At 35.5% G+C, this 20,820-nt stretch overlaps 1 protein-coding gene across 1 annotated transcript; it reads left to right on the top strand.

The window, feature by feature from the left end:
- The first annotated feature begins 773 nt into the window (after positions 1–773).
- On the top strand, positions 774–8,950 carry LOC117906145 (disease resistance protein RPV1-like). Its single transcript, XM_034819099.1, has 12 exons — positions 774–936; positions 1,028–1,130; positions 1,212–2,755; positions 2,823–4,297; positions 4,376–5,144; positions 5,412–5,528; positions 5,640–5,716; positions 5,833–6,075; positions 6,156–6,259; positions 6,358–6,432; positions 7,935–8,313; positions 8,427–8,950. The coding sequence occupies exons 2-4, from the start codon at positions 1,100–1,102 to the stop codon at positions 3,780–3,782; spliced, it is 2,535 nt and encodes an 844-aa protein (XP_034674990.1). The 5' UTR covers positions 774–936; positions 1,028–1,099; the 3' UTR covers positions 3,783–4,297; positions 4,376–5,144; positions 5,412–5,528; positions 5,640–5,716; positions 5,833–6,075; positions 6,156–6,259; positions 6,358–6,432; positions 7,935–8,313; positions 8,427–8,950.
- Positions 8,951–20,820: the final 11,870 nt, after the last annotated feature.

Below are 20,820 nucleotides of genomic sequence, written 5' to 3'. Positions count from 1 at the left end.
GAGGTAAAGGAGTTGAATCATAAAGAAGCCATTGATCTTTTTAATTGGTGGGCCTTCAAACAAAATATTCCCAAGCCTAAAGAAGATTTTGAAAGCCTTTCACATTGTGTAGTAGGATATGCCAAAGGTCTTCCAATAGCACTTAAAGTTTTAGGTGGCTTTCTTTTTGGTAAGAAAATAGATGAATGGAAAAGCGCATTGCATAAACTAGAAAAAATACCACACATGAAAGTCCAAAGTGTTCTTAAAGTAAGTTATGAGAGATTAGACGATACAGAACAGGGAATATTCTTGGATATTGCATGTTTTTTCAAGGGAAAAGACAAAGATCTTGTTTCAAGAATATTAGGAGGGTATGCAGATATTGGGATAAAAGTTCTTCATGAGAGATGTCTCATTACAATTTCTCAAAATAAGTTAGATATGCATGATTTATTGCAACAAATGGGCCAAGAAATTGTTCGTCAAGAATGTCTTAAAGAGCCTGGAGAAAGGAGTAGACTTTGGGATTACAATGATGTTGATAGTATGTTAACAAGAAATACGGTAAGAGCCAAATGTCATTTATTGAAGAAGTTATATATCTATATAATTTAATTAATTTTTATGTATCTTATTTTTGGCTTATTCTTGACTTTTATCTTTTTAGGGACTGGAGCAATTGAAGGACTATTTGTAAAAATTCCTACATCAAACAGGATGCAATTTTCTACAAATTCTTTCACAAAGATGAACGGACTTAGATTGTTCATAGTCCATAATCAATGGTATTGGAATTGTTTTAAGGTTGACTTTGAATTTCCTTCTTCTCAATTAAGATACCTCAAATTTTATGGATGCTCTTTAGAATCTTTACCAACAAATTTTAATGGAAGGAATCTTGTTGAACTTGATTTAGTATGTAGCAGGATAGAGAAACTTTGGAAAGGGGATGAGGTACTTTTATAAGTGTTGTTTAGTTAATAATTTTTATATTAATTTAAAAGTTTATCAAAGTTATCTACTAACACATTTTATTTTGTTCTAGATTTTTGACAACTTGAAAGTCATCAACCTTAGTTATTCACGGTATCTTGTTGAAATCCCAGACTTTCCAAAAATGCCAAATTTGGAGATCCTGAATCTAGAAGGTTGTATAAATTTACTTAAAAGGTTCATCCACTACTATTATTATTAGAGTTATTAACTAACTTTTTTATTGAATATAATAGGGTGCACAAGCCTCAAGATTCTTCCAGGGAACTTTGATAAGTTGGAACATCTTCGATGTCTCTCTTGTGACGGGTGCACAAGCCTCAAGAGTTTCCCAAAAATCGAGGGAAATACGAGTAAGCTAAGAGAGATTAATTTAAGTAAAACAGCTATAATAGAAGTACCATCATCAATTGAGCATCTAAATGGGCTTGAATACTTCCATTTAAGTGGATGCTTCAACCTCGTAAGTCTTCCGAGGAGTATTTGTAATTTGAGTTCTCTTCAAACTCTCTATCTGGATCACTGTTCAAAACTAAAGGGTTTTCCAGAAATGAAGGACAATATGGGGAATCTAGAAAGGCTTAATTTGAGTTCTACAGCTATAGAAGAGCTTTCATCATCAGTTGGACATCTAAAGGCTCTTAAACACCTAGATTTGTCAGAATGCACATACCTTGTGAATCTTCCAGAGAGCATTTTCAATATCAGCTCTCTTGAAACTCTCAATGTGAGGAGGTGTTTAAAGCTAAAGGACTTTCCAAAGATCAAGAACAACATGGAAAATCTAGAAAGGCTTGATTTGAGTTTTACAGCTATAGAAGAGCTTCCATATTCAATTGGATATCTAAAGGCTCTTAAACACCTAGATTTATCATGTTGTGACAACCTTGTGAATCTTCCAGAGAGCATTTGCAATTTGAGCTCTCTTGAAAAGCTTAGAGTCCGAAACTGTCCAAAACTCCAGAGATTGCAGGTGGACCTAGAGGATGGTTCACACATCTTAAGATCATTAAATACAACTTGTGACATAATAAAGCAAGGTGTAATCTGGAGCAATGACCGCTTCTCCTCATTAGAAACATTACATCTACGGTGCAGTCAAATGGAAGGAGAGATCCTTAATCATCATATTTGGTCCCTGTCATCACTGGTGGAATTATGTATAAGAAACTCTGATCTCACGGGAAGAGGAATCCTCAGTGATAGTTTCTACCCATCATCATTGGTAGGATTATCTGTAGGTAACTTCAATCTAATGGAAGTAGGTGATAAGGGAGAATCAAATGATTCTCCCTTATCAGTAGGAATCCAAGGAATCCTCAATGATATTTGGAACCTATCTTCACTGGTGAAATTATCTCTAAATAACTGCAATCTAATGGAAGTAGGAATCCTTAGTGATGTTTGGAACCTATCTTCACTGGAGAAATTATCTCTAAATAACTGCAATCTAAAGGAAGGAGAGATCCTCAATCGTATTTGCCACCTGCCATCGTTGGAAGAATTATCTCTGGATGGGAACCATTTTAGTAGCATACCTGCTGGCATCAGACTACTTTCCAATCTAAGAGCCCTCCACTTGAGACATTGCAAGAAGCTTCAAGAAATTCCAGAGCTTCCATCAAGTTTAAGAGACCTTTACATGAGCCACTGCAAAAAGCTTCGAGCAATTCCAAAGCTTCCATCAAATCTGCTACTTTTAGATATGCACAGTTCAGATGGTATTTCATCACTGTCGAATCATTCTCTGTTCAATTGCTTGAAATCAAAATTATATCAGGTATGATTTTCATGGCACAGACCTTTTACTTTTGTACCCACTTGATTTACATAGTGCTTTTGTGCAGGAACCCCAGATTTCTCTTGGTGCTTCTGAATTACGAGACATGGCAATGGAAATTGTTATTCCTAGGAGTAGTGGAATTCTAGAGGGAAGAAGGAATCAGAGTATGGGAAGTCATCAAGTAAGAAGAGAGCTCCCTCAGAATTGGTATGAAAACAATGACTTGCTGGGATTTGCTTTATGCTGTGTTTATGTTTGGGTACTTGATGAATTCAACCCTAGATATGGACCATTATCGTGCTTGGATTGTAAATTGGCTATCTCGGGAAATTGTCAATCAAAAGATGTGGGCAAATTCCAAATTGAATCTGAATGTTATTGCTCTGATGATGATGATGATCATGGTAGTGCATCAGATCTAGTATGGGTTATATATTATCCCAAGGATGCTATTAAGAAGCAATATCTCTCCAATCAATGGACACACTTTACGGCTTCATTTGGAAGCGCAACCCTTGAAGCGAAAGAGTGCGGGATCCATCTTATATATGGCTGCTTCAAATGTCAACGAGATAAAGAATGCCAACAGAAGCTTTGTTTAAAGGGCAGTGCTATTAATGAGCTTCCCCTTATTGAGAGTCCCTTTGAACTTGGTAGTCTGTGTTTGCGGGAGTGCAAAAACCTAGAGAGTCTGCCAAGTACCATCTGTGAGTTGAAGTCCCTTACAACTCTCTCTTGTTCTGGCTGTTCACAACTAACTATCTTTCCAGAAATCTTAGAGACTTTGGAAAATTTAAGAGAGCTTCATTTAGAAGGGACTGCCATCGAAGAACTACCATCATCAATTCAACATCTAAGAGGGCTTCAGTATTTGAATCTGGCATATTACAACAACCTTGTGAGCCTTCCAGAAACCATTTATCGTTTGAAATCCCTCGTATTTCTCTCTTGCACTGGTTGTTCACAACTAAAGAGCTTTCCAGAAATCCTGGAGATATCGAAAATTTACGAGAGCTTTCTTTAGATGGAACTGCCATAAAAGAGCTCCCAACATCAATTGAACGACTAGGAGGGCTTCAAGATTTGCGCCTGTCAAATTGCAGCAACCTTGTGAATCTTCCAGAAAGCATTTGTAACTTGAGATTTCTCAAAAATCTCAATGTTAATCTCTGTTCAAAACTTGAGAAATTTCCTCAGAACTTAGGGAGTTTGCAACGTCTAGAGCTTTTGGGAGCTGCAGGTTCAGATTCTAATCAAGTTCTAGGAGCAATTCAGAGTGATGATTGCCGCATGTCATCATGGAAAGCATTAAATCTAAGCATCAACTATTTTAGTAGTACAATTCCTATCAGCATCATTCAACTTTCTAAATTGAGAGTCCTTGACTTGAGTCATTGCCAGAAGCTTCTACAAATTCCAGAGCTTCCACCAAGTTTACGAATTCTTGATGTCCACGCCTGCCCATGCTTGGAAACATTATCAAGTCCGTCAAGTCTACTTGGTTTTTCTTTGTTCAGATGCTTCAAATCAGCAATTGAGGTATGATTTTCTGAGACATTTAACCTTTTTTTTTTTTTTCTTTTTGAAACATAAGATTTACGCTACTCTTTCATGCAGGAGTTTGAATGCGGGTCCTATTGGAGCAAGGGAATCCAAATTGTTATTCCAGGAAATAATGGAATTCCAGAGTGGATAAGCCAACAGAAAAAAGGATCTGAAATAACAATAGAGCTTCCTATGGATTGGTACCATAATAACGACTTCTTGGGAGTTGCCTTATACTCTGTTTATGTTCCACTTCAAATTGAATCCAATGAAGATCCTTGTAGTTTAACATGTCAATTGAATTTCCATGTCCATCAATTTGAATTTCTGGATGATCTACCATCTAAATTCTGGTCTATGAATGGTCTTTCACCTGAATTTTGGCCCGTGGATGAACTCTGGTTTAGAAGGGGTTATTTGTGCCACCATAATGGTGATGAATTAAATGAAGTCTGGGTGGCATATTATCCGAAGGTTGCTATTCCGAATCAGTATTGGTCAAATAAATGGAGACATTTGAAGGCTTCATTTCATGGTTACTTGGGTAGTAAACAAGTGAAAGTGAAAGAGTGTGGGTTCCATCTTATATCTATGCCCAAGATTGTCAACAGAACCATCCCACAAGATAGAAGTATAAAAGGCGTCGAGCACAATCGTCCACCAATATTGATACAGTACCCAGATGTTCAAAGATGCTGTGACACCAAATCAGTACCAGAAGATACTAATGTTAATGCACAGATGAAGAAGAAGACCATATCCACAAGTGGTTGGACCTTCTTTGCAAATCTGTTCAATGGATATGTTGTAGAAGATGCTAAACATTCATCTCAAGCTTTTGGTAAGCCACCTTTCTTTTGGTAAGCTTTTGCTATGTTCTTTCTAAAGATTTATTCTTCTTCTTCTCTTATTTTTACCTAGCTACTCTTTTTTGAAAGTCAAGTCCATAGGCGTAAAATCCAAATTTTGTTTTATAAAAAAAAAATCATTTTTATTCCATTAAACTAGTTTGATACAAAAAAAATTAAATAATATTATTTAATTTTAATATTATTGTGTTGTTTGCTGAATCGCATTGATTACCGTGCTGTTTGCTGGATGGTACCAGATATATAAACTTCATGGTACAAATGACACCGCCATTGCCCAATTTATCTCACAATTACAACAAAGAGGTTTTTCTACATGGGGATGATATGTCAGATCGGTTTTTCAACTGCTCACAGTAATATCTCTCTTTTGTTTGATGTTCTATCTATTAAGGATGAAATTGTAAATTTATGTGGCATTGGCATAATAATTTTTGTTGGTTCTGTTGGAAAAATTATGGTTTCAGGAACTTGCTATGGCATATTGTCTCTCTTAGGAAGGAATGAATTCTGGATCGTTATCACTGCATTCACCTCAAACAGGGTAGAACTTGTCATTTCTTGCAATAGATGTGTATGCAAAGCTTGATATTTTTTTAATACATTATTTAACACGTTCATTATCAGAACTTGTTTTATGGTTTATTATTTGTTTATCAGTTCTGTGTAATGGAGCATGCACCAAGTAAACTCCTCCTCTTGCCAAAGGTTTGAGAGTCTTATATTTGGTGCATGTATGTTCCTGCATCTTTAGTAGCAATAATTTTACGCTCTATCTTTCGGGTTTTATAGATTTTTTTTTGTAACTGTGAGTGTCATCCAAGGCCATATTTCAGGTTGTTCATTAACTGGCTTTTTGACCTTGTGTCCCCAGACCCTATCTTGGATGGTGCTAACTTTCAGGTATAGGTTGTTTTCATTTCATGCATTAGTATTGTAATATGCAATTTGGCATAAACTAACTAGATAAGGTCACTTTTCAGGTGTTGATTGCTTTTGCTAATGCCTTCCATGCATTGCAGCTTCTTAAAATCCGTTGTTGCATATGATTTTGTGAAGCTCTTAAGAATGGATTTCACTTAAAAGAGTACCCATGTTGGATGCTCCAAAAGGGGACAATTTCCTTGGGTGATTGCAGTTTTTTTTTTTTTTTTTTTTTTACGATATTTATTGATTTGTTTTCAGGAAACTGATCCAAAAGGTGGGAAAATTCAACTGCACATTGAGGAACTTCTGAAAAGCAACACATCAATATTTGTGGTATGATTTAAGAGCTTGTTTTTATATAATGCAGAAATCTCGTCATCAATCTAGATGTTGAATAACTGCAGCTAAACTCTGCTAGGCCTTTTTTAGAGGAAAAAAATACTAACAACAATTAAAGGAATTAGAAGGGGAAGAATCTCCTTCCAATTTTCAGTTCAATTTCTGTTTTAAGAAAAAACAGGAGTAAGCCAAACGTCAAACCCATTAATCTTTGCTTAAAAAACCCATGTCACTGGGAAGTATTAGAATAGTATGTAACCTTTTCCATCATTGACAAAAGCTAGTTATGCAACTAGTTCTTTTACGTGTGAGTCACATGAAACCTATATGGGTTTAATCCTTGCAGCAATAGAAATTTTATATCATGGTAAAATGGTAATTTTTCACCATGAATTTTTATTTTATTTTTTTTTTGGCAAAAAAGTAACCTTTTACCATAATTATTTTCTTGAAAAAAAAATGACATATTGCTATAAACTTTTTTTTAGGGCAAAAAATGACATATTGCCACAATTTTCTTTTGTGGTAATTAAAAAGCAATGTTTTCAGAATTGGATCGGATATTAAACCTAAAATGTTACCGGTTCACGATTCACTGGTCAGATCGATGGTCGAATCGTGGTCAAACCATGGTCGAATCAATGACGTCATAAATATATATTTTATATTTTATTAAAATTAAAAATAATTATAAAATATTTTAAATATATAATTAAAAATTAAATAATATTTATAATATTATTTATTCAATTTTATATAAATGTATTAATGGTTTAAATTTATTAAACAAAATATACACAATATTTAAATATGAAAATATATTCAAAATGGTAAAAAACAAATATCATATTTTAATACGAAAACAAATTTTTTTAAAAAAAAATGTGATTTATTTATATATATGTATTATTTTTTAAATTGCCTACTTACTTATTTTCTTGTAAATATTGATATAAACATGGATGCAACACAATAGAGTAGTTATGCCATTATGACCTTGTGGTTTGTGGTTCAAACCCTCTTGTGTAGGAACAAAGTTAGTTTTTCTTTTAAATCCCTTTACCTTGTCCCACATCGAAAGTAAGAGGAAAAATAAAGTGCTTTATAAACCTCTTCTCAACCATCCAAAGCAAAGAGGTTAAGCCAAGTGGTAGTTGGGCCTTATGGCACAACCTTTGATTAAGGGCCCATTTTGCAAGCTGGGGGTGGACATTTAATGTTGGGCCATGGAGGGAATATAGCCCATTTTGTCAAAAAAAGAAAAAAAAGGGAGGCAATTAATGCTGGCGGGAGTGGTACACTTAGTATTTTATTATGAAAAAATGATTTGGTAAAAAATAATTGTTCACAACAACAAACTCCACAAATATTTATTTGTGAAAAAAAAATATTCTACCACAAAATATTTTCTTTTAACAAAAAATTAATTTATGGCAAAATCTCTTATTTGTTGTAGTGAATGTAATGCCTTAGTTATGGGTTTGATTGATATCTAGATGGAATATCTGAAGCTCAAACAATTGAAGGCGACAAGCTCAGGCAATTAAATGTGAAAAGCTCAAATGACTTGAACATCTCAATTGCAGAATTTTATCAAAGGGAAGGAGGAATCTCAACTTAAGAACAAACTATCAAATTCAAGAGGAGACAAACATCTCAATTGTAAAATTTTCCTTCCAAATGTTCTAGTAGAGGAATACATCTTGACCCCATACAATGAGTTTTGGATGATGATGGGTGGAGAGGAGAGAACACATAGTACAAGTGAGAGCGAGTGTGAAAGTCTTTATGGAGGGGAACTTGAAGCCATCTGCTGAGATTTGACTGAATTGAATCAAGAAAAGATCCCGATCCACCCGCATGATTCTACTATCAGTAAGCAATTGAATTTATGGCTTACAAGTGAATGATTGTTGTTAGCTCGTCAATGTTCAAGAGCATTATTGAATCCTCAATTTTTTTCTTGTTTTTTTTTTTTTTTCCAACAGATTCAATTCTGTTTCCTGATGGATCAATTTGCACTACGGTTTGACCTCTTTGAAACCTTGGTGAGTGAGAGGAGGTAGGATGCTTCAAATTTTCAAGCTGTGATGGTATGATCGTGTGGTGAAAAATGTTCAGCCTGGAAAGAAAAAAAAATTGTCTACAACATGTATGCCAAGACATTCAGAGATCTTTCAAAGAGTTAGCAGCTCTAGATTAATCAATCCTGCAGGATGAAAATGGACGGAGATCGAAGCCCTTTGATTCATATCTGTAATTGCATAAACATATGCGCCAGTGTTGTACAAGAATATGAGGTTTCTGACACTACGAAAGAGGCCAAGACACGAGTGGCCATGAGTACAAGTTGAATTTTGGATACATTCCATTACCTGGAACCATTGATTTTCTTGCTGTTGTTCATCCCTTTCTGGATTTTCTTGAAGGCCCTATCATTTCTTGGTTGTACTGAATTGTTTTGAATGTTGCATTTCATGCATTAGACGATGGAGTAGAGATCATTCCAGCATTTGTATTTATTTTGAAAAGCATATGACACCCATATATTGACCGTAGAATTTTCCTAGTTAAAATTTAGTGTATATATGGAATATGGTATCATTTTCCAAACCGATCAATCTATATAGATTTTCTAAGACTTTCAGTTTTTTAAATATGAAACCAAACCACATTGGTTTGATCAAAATAATAAATTAAAAAAAGAAAAGTAATCTAACATATTTCTATAAAAAGGTATAATTTAGGTTGAAAAGTATACTTGTTTGGACAAGTTGTCATTCTTATACTTGTTTTAGAAATTGATAAGTTAAAGAATAAAAAAAAAAATAGTATTTTTTAAAAAAAAGAGTGTTTGTCAAGTTATTTTAAAAATATTTTTCAAAAAAATAAAATAAAAAACTATTTGGACAAGTTGTTTTTAAAATTTTTTATTTTGATTTTAAAAATAAGTAGTTTTTATTTTTAGTCAAATATGAATAGCAATATTATAATAAAATCATAAATTATATTTTCTTTTACAAAATATATATATATATATATTATAAAAATATGGATATTAATATCTTTATAAAAACATGATTGATTTATTTTATTAAAAATAGATAACGGTAATTTAAAATAATAATTGTTAATAATATTTTATTTAAAATGAATTTAAAAAATGAAGTTTTTAACATTTGAATGAATTAAGTTTTTTAGTACATACATACAATTAGTAGTCAATTATAAACATAGTGTTATTAAATACTTTTAATTTAGTCAATAATTAATTAGATCTATTTTTTGAATTTCAAATTATTCTTAAAAAATATAGAAGATTAAAGTACTAATTATGTCTCACTTAATTTAGAATCTATTTATCTAGGGAGAAAATTTAGAAATTATAATTAGAAATTATAATTGTATATATATACATATATATATATATATATATATATATATATATATATATATATATATATATATATATATATGAGAAATAGTAAAGTCATAACTCATAATAGAAAAATTATTGTCTATGATTTTCTATAGTGATTAGATTTATTTTTCGAGTTCTAAATAATTTTTAAAAATTATTCAATACATTAATAAATACAATACTAAGTGTAGCTTGTTTTAAATTTCATTTTCCTAGTGAGAAAATTTATAAGAATATAGTTATATATGAAAATGCTCAAGCACAGATTAGCAAGAATGAAGAATTTGTTTCTATTTTACAATTTTTACAGTAGACCAATGGCTATATATATATATTACAGTATAACTAATCTAACCATCTAACCATCTATTGAACCACCTAAACATCTTCTAACTAATCATAACAGCATCTGTTAGAGAGGAGAAGAATCAGTTGTTGATACGGGTGTTTGTCTATCATCCCCCTGCAAGATGACAAGTCTCGGGACAATAGAGAGACGAGTACGAGCGGCTGAGAACTAATAGCTTGAAACATGTTTAGTAAAGACATCTGCCAACTGGTCGGTAGAAAGAACATATTGAATCAAAAGCTCTTTGCGGAGGACCTTATCACGGACAAAGCGAAGATCAATCTCTATGTGCTTGGAGCGGGCATGGAAGACAGAGTTAACTGCAAGAGCAGCAGCACTGATATTGTCACACTAGATCAGATGAGTATCCGGTTGAGGAATGCACAACTCTTTGAGAAGAAACTGAACCTAGGAGACCTCAACGGCGAGAAGAACAAGTGCTCGGTACTCCGATTCTGCACTACTACGAGAGACGACACGTTGCTTAGTGGAGGACCATGAAATGAGATTGGTGCCAAAAAAAAAAGACAAAAGCCACTGGTGCTTCTTTTATCATCGAGACATGAAGCCCAATCCGCATCGGTATAGCCTTGAAGAGACCAAGATGGTGAGGCATGGATAGAAAGACCATGAGTAGCAGTACCTTTGAGATAGCGGAGTATGCGTTTAGCAGCTTGCAGATGAGAAGTGGTAGGATGAGCCATGTATTGACAAGCTCGATTCACTACAAATGAGATTTATGGTCTTGTGAGAGTGATGTACTGAAGAGCACCCACAAGACTGCGGTAGTGAGTAGCATCAAGAGCAGATAAAGGTTCTCCATCTGTTGCTGATAACAATTTTCCCAAAACACCAGGTGTGCTAGCAGATTTGGCCCCAAGAAGATCAGCACGCTCAAGTAGCTGATGTATGTAGCGTTGTTGATTGAGATGAAGAACATGAGGAAGCCGGGTGACTTCAATGCCAAGGAAGTAGCTAATATCCCCAAGGTCTCGAAGAGCAAAATGGGAGCTAAGCTGAGAAATGATATGATGGACCTGTGGTGGATTACTGCTAGTAATGAGAATATCATCCACATAGATTAAAATGATGATAATATCAGATGCAGAGTGGAAATAAAATAAAGATGCATTAGCCCTTGAGTATTGGAATCCCAGCTGTAAGAGAAAGGAGCTGAGCTTGTGGAACCAAGTTCGAGGCGCTTGTTTAAGGCCATAGAGAGCCTTCTGTAGACGACAAACCTGAGTGGGGCAAGAGCTATCTTCAAAGCCTGGAGGTTGCATCATGAACACCTGTTCTTGAAGATCTCCATTTAAAAAAGCATTGTGGACATCTAGTTGTTTAATAGGCCAGTTGGAAGAGACGGCAATGGAGAGAACAAGCCTAATAGTGCAAGGCTTCACAACTGAACTGAATGTCTCAAAAAAATCAATGCCATAGGTTTGATGAAAACCTTGGGCAACCAGCCAAGCTTTGTACCTGTCAATGCTGCCATCAGGTTTATGTTTGAGTTTGAAGACCCATTTACACCCAATAATTTTGGCCTTAGACGGAGGTGGCACCAAAGACCAAGTTTGATTCTTCAATAGAGCCTGATATTCCTGTTCCATAGCAAGCTTCCAGTTAGGGTCTTGAAGAGCCTGTTTGACAGTATGTGGCTCAGCTATGAGTGAGGTAAGATAGGTCTTCTTCTTACAGATACCATATTTGGATATGGTAATCATAGGATGGCCAGGAATTGGAGTTGTGGAATCCTGGAGTGGAGCAGTAGAAATCTCAGCTGCTTCATCCACAAATGGCACCTGAATGAGTGGGGGTAAAGACAAAGAGCTGGATAGAGGTGATGTGGGAGCAGGTTGGGATGGGATAACTGGAGGAAAGCTGGTTGTAGAGAGGAAGAGAACAGGAGATGGAGGAAAAGGAAATGCTGGAGTGACAGGAAAGTGAGATGATTGGTGGGAAGGAGAAGTCAATGCCTGAAATGGAAATGCAGTCTCTGCAAAGACTACATGCCTAGAGATATACACTCTGCCAATTGTAGGATTAAGGCAAAAATAACCCTTGTGAGATGTTTCATAACCAAGAAAGATACAGGGTGTGGACCGTGGCTGAAATTTGTTGGAGTTTAGATGTCTGAGGTGTGGATAACAAAGACAACCAAAGACTTTGAAATGGAAATAATTAGGCGGGTGTTTGTAAAGAAGATAAAATAGGGAGCTGTAATTAAGCAAATGAGAATGCATGCAATTGATAAGGGTAACTGTTGTAGTGAAAGCATAGGACCAAAATTTGGATGGAAGGGCAGCTGTGTAAAGAAAAGTGAGCATGGTTTCTACAACATGGCGCATCTTGCGTTCGACCCGGCCATTTTGTTCAGGTGTATAAGGGTAAGAAAATCAATGGAGTATACCATGAAGAGATAGAAATCGAGTGAGGACAGTGAACTCTCCACCATGGTCTGTTTGAAGGCATTTAATAGTGGTCTGAAACTGGTTTTCAACAAGAGTTTTAAAGTCCTTGGTGGGGAGTAGATATAACCATAAAAACCTAGAGTAATCATCCATGAGCAACAGAAAATACCAGGCACCTATGGAAGAAGGAACAGGTGTTGGTCCCCACAAGTCTGCATGGATGAGTTCAAGAGGAGAGGAGACTCGGGAAGTGGACAAAGAAAAAAGAATTTTGTGACTTTTGGCACAACAACAAGCATTGCAAACATCAACTATTTTATTTGAGTTATATGAAATATTACATGTATGAAAAAATTTTTGAAGTATTATAGCAGAAGGGTGGCCAACTCGTTGATGCCACAACATAGTAGTGGGCTGAGTTTTTATGAGAAACACTTGATGTTTAGAACTGGCAGTAGGTGAGCTGATATATGAGGTAGGAAATTTGTAGAATCCATGCTCAAGTTGGCCTTGGAGAAGAGTCACTTTAGTATCTTTGTCCTTGACAAAAAATGAAGAATGATAAAATTCAAGAATGGTATTATTATCAGTACAGAATTTTGACACACTGATGAGATTTGAAGTGAGTTGTGGAACATGAAGCACATTGTGTAAGACAAAGGGTTTAGTAGAAGTGTGGAGAAAGGAATGACCAACTTGGGTTATGGGTAGGGACTTACCATTGCCAACCATCACAAAGTCAGTACCATTGTGTGGAGTACCATTGTGGATATTAGCAGCCATGTGGGAGAGATGGTGGGTGGCGCTTGAATCTAAAAACCAGGAGTCCGTTGATGCTGGGGAAAGTGCTGCCATCATGGCTTGAGTAGGAGGAGTGGGACTAGTTTGAGATGTTGATGAGGCTGGTGCATGTGGCCCTTGATAATTCACATCAAATCTGTGATAACAAGAGAGGACCATGTGCCCAAACTTGCCACATAACTGACACTATGGTCGATTATTTCTCCGGGATCGATTATTGTTGAATCGGTTAGGGCGATATCCTTGAGGATGTTGCTGTCTTGAATCTGGAAGAGTGTCAGGTCGTGGGGTTGGCATGAATGACTGAGGTGGTTTCCCTTGAGAGGGTTTGCTGGACTGTGACCTTTGTGGTATGTTATGAGTTGCAATATTGGCAATGAGGAGGTCTTCTTTAGTAGCCGTGGTTTGAAGATGCAGCCTATGTTCATGAGTAAGAAGGATGCTATGTACCGCATGAAGCTGAAGATGATCACCTCTAGTTGTGAGAGAAGCCACGATGGGGTTATATTCAGCCCCTAGTCCACTTAGTAATTGAAGGATTTGATCCTTTTCTGGCACTGGTTCTCCAATAGCTGCTAGACTATCAAAGATGTGTTTGAGTTTTTGGATGTATTCCATCATGGTGAGAGGGCCTTTTTTGGTTGTTTGAAAAGCAAGTCTCGACTGCATTGTTCTTGCTTTAGTGGAAGCAGAGAAGCTTTATTGGAGGGCTGCCCATGCTTCATGGGATATTCGTAGCCCAACAATTTGGCCCATAACATCTGGGGTGAGAGAGGAGTAGATCCAACTCAGGATCATATGATCATATCTCCTCCAAATCAGAAAATCTGGGTTCACTTCACCGATGGATATTATTTTTAGAGGACATGGTCTCAGACCTTCAATATGGTCCTCAAATCCATTGGCATATATCACATTTTCCATTTGTGTGTGCCAAAGGATATAGTTATCTCTATCTAGTTTGATAAGAAGAGAATGGTTCAGCATGCTCATGTTCAGGGTAGAGGTTACCTGAGAAGAGACAATCTCCTGCGTGGTTTGTGTTGATGAAGCCATCGGAAACTAGGTACAGTATGTTCTTGAAGCTTTCTTGAGGTGAGTAAGAAAAGTGGAAGGTAATCTACAGATGATGTATATCAGAAGAAAGTTGTAGCAGAAAGAGTTGTTGGAGATTTCTTGATCGTCTTGCCGGGAGAGAAATAAAAAATAAAAAAAAATTCAGGAGCCTATGGCTCTGATACCATGAAAATGCTCAAGCACAAATTAGCAAGAATGAAGAATCTGTTTCTATTTTACAGTTTTTACAGTAGACCAATGGCTATATATATATATATATATATATATATATATATATTATAGTATAACTAATCTAACCATCTAACCATCTATTAAACCACCTAACCATCTTCTAACTAATCATAACAGCATTTGTTAGAGAGGAGAAGAATCATCTGCTGATGCGGGTGTTTGTCTATTAATATACAATAAAGAAACTATAATTATTTTAAACCAATTTTTATTCATAAGTTTTTTGTATTAATGAGGTTACTATCCGAGGTTCAAATTATTTTAAAAAATGACTAGACTTGTTAATGAGTGATATAGCAATAAGCAAGAAAGAAAAGAGGATAGAATATGTCTAATCCAAGAAAATCTGGAATCCACTAAAGAAACTCTCAAGAAGAGATTTTCATTGACTAAAAATTCAGAACAAGACAAAGGATCTTTTTCCACCATTTTTTCCTCCAGTTTATCTTAATAACCCTTCAATGTCTTCACAACTTCCAACATTGAGGAAATAAAATCTCAAATATCTACTATTAGTAATCAAATATTATAAGTCTCAAGTTTCCCAGGTAATTTAAATATTATTCTAAAACTGACTTGACTATTTTCTTCGGAGTCCCCTCTACTTGAACAAAATTCAATCTTGAGTCACAATCTTGATAAAACTAGTCGCCTTGTTAGATGAATGATACTCATACAAATAAAAAACATTGAAGGTCTTAAAAATTCCCATGTCTTCTAGTAGTTTTCCTTAACACCTGAAATGGTCCATATTTCTTCGGCTTCAACTTTTTATAATTTCTAGCAGAAAACCTTTCCTTGTGTAAACATACCATCACCATAACACCTACTTGAAACACTTTTGTGTCGATGATGTTTATCAACTGCTACTTTATACTTGCCATTTACCTCTTCTGGCCTCATCTTTGTTTCTGCTTGCATTGCTTGAACCTTCTCAACCATATGTTCTGCTATAGTACTCAAACGAAGAGCCCTCGATAATTGTAGCAAATCTAAAGCATGCTTTGGTGACTTCTTCATATCTAATACAAAGGGAGACCTTCTTGTTGTGCTATGAACAACATTATTGCATGCAAACTCTGCTTAAGCAAATGCAAAATCCCAGTGTTTAGGCTTGTCTCCACAAATACTATGAATCAAATTTCCCAAAGTCCTATTTATTACCTCAGTTTGACCATATGCCTGTGAGTGTGTAGTGCTACTATAATTCAGTGAGGTATCAAACATCTTTCCAAGAGTGATCCATAAATGACTAAGAAACTTAGCATCTCAATTGGAGGAGATAGATTAAGGAACCCCATACAATCTAACAATTTTGCAAAAGAACAACTTTGCTATATGTGAGACATCAGAAGTTTTTTGGTAAGGAATAAAATGAACCATTTTTGAAAACTTGTCAACAACCACAAAAACAAACTCCACTCCTCTTTGAGTATAGGAATTCCTAAGACAAAATCCATTGACAAGTCTTCCCAAATAGCATTTGGAACTGGTAAAGGCATGTAAAGTCCAGTATTCTGAGCTTGACCCTTTACTACTTGGCATGTGTAGCATTTTCGGACAAAATTACTAGTATCTCTCTTTAATTGTGGCCAATAATAACGTCCTTCAATACTGGTCACAGTTTTATCCCTTCCCAAATGTCCACTTAAGCCTCCACCATGGAAGGCTCAAATAACCTTTTCTCATAAAGATACTCGAGGAATGCATAAACAATTTCCAGAACATAAACAACTATCATGAATATGAAACTCACTGGCAAGCTGCCTTTGAATTAATTTGTTCTAGATTTCTTTGAAATCATCATCTTCTGTGTATTACTCTTTTAAACATTCAAAACCAACAACTTCATTCCTAATTATCACAAGTAATATAGCCCGACAACTAAGACCATCAACAACTCGATTTAGTGCTCCAGATTTATGTCGTGTAACAAAAGAAAAATCTTGCAGAAAAGTTGACCAACCAACATGAAATTTATCTAAATGCTTTCAACAGTTAATGAACCTCAAAGCTTGATAGTGAAAATATAATATATAAATTCTCTCTGTATCAAATAATGTTCCCAATACTTTAATGCTTTGTACAATTGCATATAATTCCTGATTGTAGGTACTCCATTTTTGCCTTACTTGACTTAATTTTTACTGAGAAAAGCCACTAGTCGTCCACATTGAGATAAAACAACTCCAATTCCAATAATGCTTGCTTCCCACTCTACCTCAAATAGCTTTTCAAAACTTGGTAAAACCAATATTAGTGTGGTGCAAAGCTTTTCTTTAATCAAAGCAAAGTCTTTGCTTCATCACTCCAACTAAATCTCCCTTTCTTCAAATGCTCTATTATTAGTGTCGTTATGGTACTAATTTTTTTTTATAAATCTTTGATAAAAGGTCGCCAAACCATGAAAGTGGTGTACTTTCATCACAATTTTTGGTGTAGGCTACTCTTGTGTCTTCAAATTGATAAATGGTAGCTTTTTCATTCATTCTTTCATTCGTTCATGTACAGAGTATATATAGAGGGTAATCACCATTCTAAGAATGGGAAAGAATGATACAAGGAAAGAATGATATAAGGAAATAACAACTAATATCCTAGTATCTCAACTTTCCTAATATCTCAATATTCATAATATCTCAACTTTCCTAATATCTAAACATTTCTAATATCTCAATACTAAATGATATAAGGAAAGAATGATATAAGGAAAGCATTCCTAATATCTCAACACTCCCCCTCAAGTTGGTGCATAGACACACATGCCCAACTTGTCTAAAAATTTTGAAAACACTTGACTTGAGACAGCTTTGGTGAGGATATCAACCAATTGATCTTATGATCGAATCTTAGGCAATTCCGCAATCTTATCATCCAACTTTTCCTTAATGAAGAATCTATCCACCTCGACATGCTTTCTACGATCATGTTGTACTGGATTATGAGCAATGTCACATGCGGCTTTATTGTCACAAAACAATCGGATTGGTTGCCTAGATAGGTAACCTAAATCCTGTAAGAGGAGTCTTAGCCATAATGCCTCACAAAGTCCTAGAGCCATACCTCTAAATTCCGCTTCTGCACTTGAACGAGCGACGACATTCTACTTCTTACTTTTTCATGTCACAAGATTACCACCTACAAAGGTAAAGTAACCAGATGTAGATCGCCTATCATCCACTGCACTGGCCCAATCAGCATCAGTATATACTTCTATACTCTGATGATCAACATTTTTAGCGAACAAAATTCCCTTCCTAAGAGCATTCTTCAAATACCTCAAAATACGCATGACTGCATTCATATATTGCTCTCCAGGATTATGCATGTATTGACTCACTACACTCAATGCATAAGCAAGATCTGGTCTTGTATAAGCTAAGTACATTAATCTCCCCACAAGTCTCTGGTATCTTCCCTTATCGGTTGATACTTGATTAGGCTCAACACACAATTTCAGACCTTCTTCTATTGGTGTATTAACAGGTTGACATCCCGACATTCCAGTCTCCTATAAAAGATCTAAGGCATACTTTCTTTGAGATAGAAAAAATCCTTCACTTGATCGAGAAACTTCAATCCCAAGAAAGTATTTTAAATGACCTAGATCTTTCATTTCGAATTCTCTAGATAGATAATTTTGCAAAGCTTTTTTTTCTTCAAGATAATTTCCTATAACTACCATGTCATCCACATATACGATGAGTGTCGTAATCTTACCATGTTGTTTTTTTAGGAACAAAGTGTGATCTGAATTACTTTGACGATAGCCAAAAGCTCTCATTGACTTTGTGAACTTTCCAAACCATGCTCTCGGGGATTGCTTCAACCCATACAATGACTTCTTCAATTTGCACACTTTCTGACATTGCTTTTCTAACACCATGCATCCTAGTGGAAGATCCATATATACTTCTTCAGATAACTCGCCATGTAGAAAGGCATTTTTCACATCGAATTGTTGCAATGGCCAATCTAGGTTTGCAGCTAAAGACAGTAATACTCAAACTATGTTGATCTTAGCTACAGGTGCAAATGTCTCTATGTAGTCAATTCCATAAGTTTGAGTGTACCCTTTTGCTACCAGTCTTGCTTTAAATCGTTCAATACTACCATCTGTCTTGTACTTCACCGTATAGATCCAACGACATCCAACTGGCTTCTTTCTTGGTGGACATTCTATGAGTTCCTATGTTTCATTCTTCTACAATGATTTCATCTCTTCATTCATGGCTGCTTTCCACCTTGGATCAACTAAGGCTTCCTGCACACTGTTAGGAATAGCTACAGTAGATAATTGATTTACAAATGACTTATTTGATTCAGACAAACGATGGTTAAACACATAGTTGCTCATGGGATATTTAACTTTGGTAGACAATTCAGGTTCATATGTGGGTTTAGGAATACCTCTATTATGACGGTGTGGTAACCGTTTCATGAATGGATCAGGTTCCAAATTAAGAACACCCTCAACAGACGACGATTGGTTTGGTATTTCAGTGAAGACATCTTTGGACCCAAATTGTTGACCACTCATATCCAACTCACCCGCTTCTTGGTTCACTAGTTCAGATTGTCCAGATTCATCCTCCTCAGAGATATGATAATCATAATCGAGAGTTTGAATTTCCTTATGGTACTCCCCCTGAAGTTCAGACTCAGATGAAAAATACATCGAATCTTCATGAAACACCACATCCATTGTAATATACATTCGTCAAGTTGGAGGATGGTAACATCGATATCCCTTTTTGTGCAATGCATATCCAACAAACACACATTGCAATGCATGGGAAGTTAACTTGGTGCGTTGGTGTTTGTGTAAATGCACAAATGCCACGCAACCAAAAACATGAGAAGGTAGATTTGGGACGGTTGGGGCAACTACGAAATTAGTAAGAGCTTGGAGAGGTGTTTGGAAGTTAATTGAGCTGGAAGGTACCCAATTGATCAAGTATGCGACAGATGTGATTGCTTCTCCCCAATAAGATATCGGTGTTTTTGCTGCTATCAAGGAAGCACAAACAACCTCTAATAAGTGCCGATTTTTTCATTCAGCGACTCCATTTTACTAGGGTGTATTGGAACAAGTAGTCTGATGAATGATGTCATGTCCTTCCAAATACTTTTGAAGATCATAACTTTGATATTCTCCACCATTATCACTACACAGAACCCGAACCTTTGCATTGTACTGAGTTTCAATCATTTTATGAAATTTTTGAAACAACAAGTTCACTTCATCTTTGGTCTTCATCAAGCATAACCATGTCATTCTGGTACAATCATTAATAAAAGTAACAAACCAATGTGAGCCACTCAAAGTTGGGACTTTGGATGGGCCCCAAACATCAGAATGTATAACCATAAAAGGAAACAGACTTTTATTCAAAATTAACAGAAACGAAGCATGATGGCTTTTAGCCAATTCACAAATATCACAACGGAAACTAGAATTATCACTCTTTGTAAACAAACTAGGAAACAATTTTTTAAAATAATCAAAGAAAGCATGTCCCAGACATCAATGCCACAACCAAATTTCATATTTTTTTCTTTTCCCCCTCAAATCCATCTGCCATCAAGGCTTGTTGTAACTTATTTGAATCCTTTGACTACAAGTCCAAGTAATAGAGTTTTCCCCGCTTAATACTACAACCAATCGTCTGTCTTGTTTGGATGTCCTTAATCACACAAAATTTAAGCCAAAAAATGACAATACAAGATAAGGCTACAGTGATTTGAGAAACTGAAAAGAGATTTTAATCTAACGATGGAACAACTAAAACAGAATTCAAATTCAAAGTATCAGTAAGAGTTAAGGATCCTTCCCCAATGACTGGGGTTGTGTTACCATTGGTTGTGGAAACAATTTTTTGTGAAGAAGGTCTAAGGAGTGAAACCTATCTAGAATCAAAAGTCATATGATTTGTAGCACCAGAATCAATTATCTATGCACTATTAATAACAGGTGTAAAAGTATTTAGAAACTTACCACCATGATTTGTAGCGGCTACCAATGCAAAGGCTTTCTCAGCAACATTAGCCTTTGTTTTTATTTCGGCAATAGTTGTAATCGAGGTTTTCTT

Source organism: Vitis riparia, chromosome 18 (genome assembly GCF_004353265.1).
Source record: "Vitis riparia cultivar Riparia Gloire de Montpellier isolate 1030 chromosome 18, EGFV_Vit.rip_1.0, whole genome shotgun sequence".
Classification (NCBI taxonomy): Eukaryota; Viridiplantae; Streptophyta; class Magnoliopsida; order Vitales; family Vitaceae; genus Vitis; species Vitis riparia.
Note: the sequence above shows the minus strand (reverse complement) of the source record. Positions and strands in the feature narration are given on the sequence as shown.